Raw genomic sequence first — 6,038 nt, forward strand, 5'->3', positions numbered from 1 at the left:
CGGTTATACTCAAGGCAGGTATTATTTAATAATTCTGTCATTTATTTCACTGATTTGGCAACCGTCAAACGTCATCAGGGAAACGGTTTGAATTTCCGCCTAGTAAAAAAACATTAGTGTTCCATTTGAGACAGCACTACATACATCTACTATCCTGTTGAGTAAGTGCATAAGTACATAGTACATGAGTGCATAGTGTATAGTGTGGCATTTGGGACGCAGCTCATCATTCCTTTTTACCAGTTGAATGAGTGCATCATCCAGGTAATTAAAGTGCACTTATTATTTTTTGAGTTGTCAGTGTGAACACACTACCTACACTATTTATACTACAAAATGGCGTAGAATAGTGCATACGTATGTGATTTAGTATGCAGCTTTAGTGTTTTTTACAAGCAGCACAGGCGACACAAAGGAATAACTGAGCACTCCATTATGAGATGTTCTCCATTATTCTATATTCTCTATTAACTTTAACAAATGTTACAAATATTGACCTACATTGTAAAGTTTTCTTTACTGAAAGTCTGAAAAATGAGCAGGATATGTGTCAATTTTATCAGAGTAAAACATAGTAAAACTATAATCATCTAGTGGCATTTTCATTTAAACTTTATATGGTGTTTGGGTCTCTGAAACTCATGTTGTTTTATCAAAATATAAACAGTATACACACTTGGCTATACATGCATCAAGTGCAAAAAGTACATACACTCATTGGCCACTTTATTGGGCACACCTCTCCAATTTATCATTAATGCAAATTTCTAATCAGCCAATCACATGGCAGCAACTCAGTGCAATTAGGCATGTAGACATTGTCAAGGTGATCTGCTGCAGTTCAAACTGAGCATCAGAATAGGGAAAAAGGGTGATTTAAGTGACTTTGAACGTGGCATGTTTGTTGGTTCCAGACGGGCTGGTCTGAGTATTTCAGAAACTGCTGATCTACTGGGATTTTCACGCACAATCATCTCTAGGGTTTACAGAGAATGGTCAGAAAACTACTGACTAATTCATTACTACCGAGGTATGCAGAAGAACATCTCTGTACTCACGACACGTTGAACCTTGAGGCGGATGGGCTACAGCAGCAGAAGACCACAGCGGTTGCCACTCCAGTCAGCTAAGAACAGGAAAACTGAGGCAACAATTTGCATAGGCTCACCAAAATTGGACAATAGAAGATTGGAAAATTACTGCCTGGTCTGATGAGTCTTAATGGTAGGGTCAGAATTTGGTGTCAACAACATGAAAGCATGGATCCATCCTGCCTTGTATCAACAGTTCAGGCTGGTGGTGATGGTGTAATGGTGTGGGGGATATTTTCTTGCCACACGTTGCGCCCTTTAGTACCAATTGAGCATCGTGTCAACGCCACAGCCTACCTAAGTATTGTTGCTGACCATGTCCATGCCTTTTTTGACCACAGTGATGGCTACTTCCAGCAGGATAAAGCCCCCTAAAACACGAATCATCTCAGACTGGTTTCTTGAACATGACAATGAGTTCACTGTACTTAAACGGCCTCCACGGTCACCAGATCGTAATCCAGTAGAGCACTTTTGGTATGTGCTATTATGTGAATATAGAACAAAGTCTCTTTGTGAATCTACGCCACAAAGAATTAAGGCATTTTGAAAGCAAAAGGGGTCCAATCTGATACTAGTAAGGTGATCTTAAAAACGTGTCTGGTGAGTGTATAATTAAAAATATTATCCATCAATGCTGTTTATATTGCTTGCAATTCTAGTAAAATATTTGATGGAGCAGGTCCAACAGACCCAGGAACAGTTACACCATACAAATGGTTATAAATGTACATAAATAAATGTAAAAGGGGGGGAAAGAGTTATTGGAATTGATCAATTTGCTTGTAAAAAAAAAACTGCAGTTGGAATCTCCCATGAAAACAGGTTGGTGCATCACAAATCGGTATCTCTTTTCTTGTGTATTAATCCCTCTTTTTGTTGCTGTCGTCAGTCTCTGGCATGCTGGAACATGAAACCATCCAGGGTGTCTCAGGAGTGAAGCCCACAGGTCTCCGCAAGAGGACGTCAAGTATTGCTGATGAGGGCACGTACACACTGGACTCCATCATCCGTCAGCTCAACACCTTCCACTCCATCATGTGTCACCACGGCACGGACCCCGAGCTCATCAAACAGGTGGTCAAGCAGCAGTTCTACATCATCGGCGCTGTCACCCTTAACAACCTGCTGCTGCGCAAAGACATGTGCTCCTGGAGCAAGGGCATGCAGATCAGGTCAGTGCAGCGCTAAACACTGTAAATGCAGACCAGATGAAGAAAAAAAATAATTATATATATATATATATATATATATATATATATATATATATATATATATATATATATATATATATATATATATTGGCCTTTATGACTGGCTTAAAGCAATGGTCTCAAACTCAATTCTTGCAGGGCCGCAGCTCTGCATAGTTTAGCTCCAGCCACCTCTAACTCACACCTGCTTAATAGTCTTTAGTATTCTTGAACATCTTGATTTAATGGATCAGCAGTGTTTGCTTAGGGTTGGAGCAAAACTGTGCAGAGCTGCGGCCCTCCAGGAATCCAGTTTGAGACCTATGGCTTAAAGGAAAGTCATATGTTTTTACATCAGTATGTTCTGTTGCTTTATATGCTTATGCTACTAGTATCCTTTTTTCATATGGCATGATACTGGTGAACTGATTATTCAAAAGGTTTCTGGTCCCAAATCAAAACTCAGAAATGGTAATTAATCACTGATAGGTGAAAGGTATAGCTAGATAGACTTACAGACAGACGGACGGACGGACGAATGGATCATGGAATTTGCTATTTTAATATGTAGTAAAATAATCTAATTGAAATTTAAGCTTGTAGATATATATTGTAGGTATTGTAGTGTTTTGTGGGTCTTTATCCTGCTTGAAGTAGCCATCAGACGATGAATACATCGTAATAACCTAAAAAAAAAAAACGATTCTTGAAAGAATCCTCTACGTATTGATGCAAAAATTGACAGCCAATATTATTATTATTGCTTGTAAAAAACAATAATGTTTTTCAGTTGAGGTCAGTATTTATTGTGATTTTTTTTATTAATACTTTTAGTTTGCAAAGATGCATTATTATTGATTAAAAGTGAGCGCTTTCAGGAGGTTTCTGCAGAGGTCAGAGTTTAAAATGTTTGTACAGTACATATATTATATTATATTATATTATATTATATTATATTAATTATATTAAATCAAATTAAATTATATCATATTATATTATATTATTTTATTTTATATTATATTATAATGTGTTTGTTTAGGTATAACGTGAGTCAGCTGGAGGAATGGCTGAGAGATAAGAACCTCATGACATGCGGCGCTAAAGAAACACTGGAGCCGTTGATTCAGGCTGCGCAACTACTGCAGGTGAAGAAGAAAACTGATGAGGACGCCGAGGCCATCTGCTCTATGTGTAACGCCCTCTCCACAGCACAGGTATCTATCTATCTATCTATCTATCTATCTATCTATCTATCTATCTATCTATCTATCTATCTATCTATCTATCTATCTGTCTGTCTGTCTGTCTGTCTGTCTGTCTGTCTGTCTGTCTGTCTGTCTGTCTGTCTGTCTGTCTGTCTGTATATTTGTCTGTCTATCTGTCTGTCAGTCTGTTTGTCAACATTATCTGTCTGTCTGTCGGCCTGTCTGTCTGTCTGTCTATCTGTTTGTCTCATTGTCTCTGCATTATTTATTTGTCTATCTGTCTTTCTGTCATCTTCTGTCTGTCTGTCTGTCTATCTGTTTGTCTCTGTCTATCATCTTCTGTCTGTCTGTCTGTCTGTCTGTCAATCTGTCTGTCTGTCTGCATTATTTTTTTGTCTGTCTGTCTTTCTGTCATCTTCTGTCTGTCTGTCTGTCTGTCTGTCTGTATGTTGGTCGGTCGATTGGTCTGTCTGTCTACATTATCTATTTGTCTATCTGTCTGTCTTTCTGTCATCTTCTGTCTGTCTGTCTGTCTGTCAGTCATATTTTGTCTGTCTGTCTATCTATCTCTGTCTATCTGTCTGTCTCTGTCTATCATCTTCCTTCTGTCGATCTGTCTGTCTGTCTGTCTACTTTATCTATTTGTCTATCTGTCTATCTTTCTGTCATCTTCTGTCTGTCTGTCTGTCTGTCTGTCTGTCTGTCTGTCTGTCTGTCTGTCTGTCTGTCATATTTTGTCTGTCTCTCTGTCTATCTCTCATCTTCTGTCTCTCTGTAAGTCTGTCTATCTGTCTCTGCCTATCATCTTCCTTCTGTCGATCTGTCTGTCTGTCTGTCTATCATCTTTTGTCTCTGTAAGTCTGTCTGACTGTCTAATCTCTTGATCTAGTCAAGTCAACTTTATTTCTACAGCGCCTTATAGTATATATACTATATAACTTCAGGTTAACTATGTTTATATATAATAACTGTTGAGCTATTAGTTACTAGTCAATTAGTTGAAGTTATTGGTAACTTTTAATGGTTTGGTAAATAATAAACCTTAACTTTTCCGAATTTGATTGTATTACAATAATGTGCACATTTGAAACAGCTGCTTTGAAACAGTAATTATTGTGAAAAGCACTATACTAATAAACTTGAATTGAATTGAATTGACTACAATGAAAATTGCCTCAAAGCCAATTTACATGGATAAAATGGATAAAATCCCAGTATTTCAGTTTGTGAGAAATATATTCTGCGTATCACACAGGTAGCAGAGTAGTGGTAGAATGCTGGTGTAGTTCTAGTGAAAATAAAACTGATATGGTTCAGTTTAATAAGAATGTCAACCTTTCTGTCAGTCAACTAGGAACTAATGTCTGGTTTACTGTGGTAATATTAATAGATTAAAATGATCCATGTGCAACACTTTGCATGTTAGAATAACACAAAATACTTTAAATGTTTTTAATGTAAACGCACACACACAAACTTACAAAAACCTCATAATCTCTTATTTTCTGCCCAGATTGTGAAAGTGCTGAACTTGTACACACCTGTCAATGCATTTGAAGAGCGAGTGTCAGTGTTGTTCATCAGAACAATACAGGTATGTTTCAGAAATTCTCTTTTTCATATTACAACTTTTAATATGCAAGTCAATATTTTTAGTGAATCTGTGTGAATGTTTCAACCTGAGTTTTTCTTCCTCCAGACGCGTTTACGGGATCGAAAGGAGTCGCCTCAGCTTCTGATGGACACCAAACTCATCTACCCCGTGACCTTCCCCTTTAACCCCTCCTCCCTTGCCCTGGAAACCATTCAGATCCCCAGCAGCCTCAATCTGGCCTTCCTCACTCGTGTGTAGACCTGTCAATCACCTCACATCGACCAGTCACATGGCAGGAACGGGGAGCCAAAATATATAAATAGAAAAAAAAATTATCATAGGTAAATAAGCCACACACTTAAAAAGAATGCAGTTTAGATCATGTCATCCCCTCTTTTTTGCTCTTCTTCATCACTTTTGTGTTTTCAATAAAAGGGTGAATCTCACAAACATGTCACGTATGTGTTGATCACGGAAATAAAAATGTGATAAGAAACTATATTTACCATAAAGAAAATGAATCATGTTGTTATATTATTAGAATATTAGGATTTTTTGTTATTTTAATGATACTATAACCAAACTTTCACATTCATTCCTATTACTCCAAGAACTGTATAATTATAAAACAGTTCTATCTGGGTCTTGAATCTAATTGGCTGATAGCCGTGCGATATTCTGCAATAGCATCCCTTGTACAGCCTCTTCACCTTTGTGTGTTACTCCGCTCACATAGAGTGACAGCAGATCAATAAACTTACCACAGTACAATTTGACATATCTCTGCTGTTGGACAACATAAAGTACTTTTGAGGCTTTTTAGGCGAGAATGTAGTTGTTTAGATTGCAACTATGCAGTTTATTTAGAAGGATAGTGCTAAGTTTTATATTTTAAATGTTTACAATTTCGGCAATACAGCACGTCGGCATCCATTAGCCTGTCATACTGAGCAGA

General features: G+C 37.4%; 1 protein-coding gene across 22 annotated transcripts in view; it reads left to right on the forward strand.

The window, feature by feature from the left end:
* myo5aa (myosin VAa) overlaps positions 1-5,533 on the forward strand; it is a 154,671-nt gene extending 149,138 nt beyond the window's left edge. For all 22 annotated transcript variants that reach the window (XM_068214929.2, XM_073930023.1, XM_073930022.1 and 19 more), the window contains 4 exons: positions 1,984-2,266; positions 3,324-3,498; positions 5,003-5,083; positions 5,189-5,533. In XM_068214929.2, coding sequence (XP_068071030.2) covers positions 1,984-2,266; positions 3,324-3,498; positions 5,003-5,083; positions 5,189-5,341 — 692 coding nt within the window. In that variant the 3' untranslated portion in view covers positions 5,342-5,533. The remainder of the gene's footprint in view (positions 1-1,983; positions 2,267-3,323; positions 3,499-5,002; positions 5,084-5,188) is intronic.
* The last annotated feature ends 505 nt before the right edge of the window (positions 5,534-6,038 follow it).

This window comes from Danio rerio, chromosome 18 (genome assembly GCF_049306965.1).
Source record: "Danio rerio strain Tuebingen ecotype United States chromosome 18, GRCz12tu, whole genome shotgun sequence".
Lineage (NCBI taxonomy): Eukaryota > Metazoa > Chordata > Actinopteri > Cypriniformes > Danionidae > Danio > Danio rerio.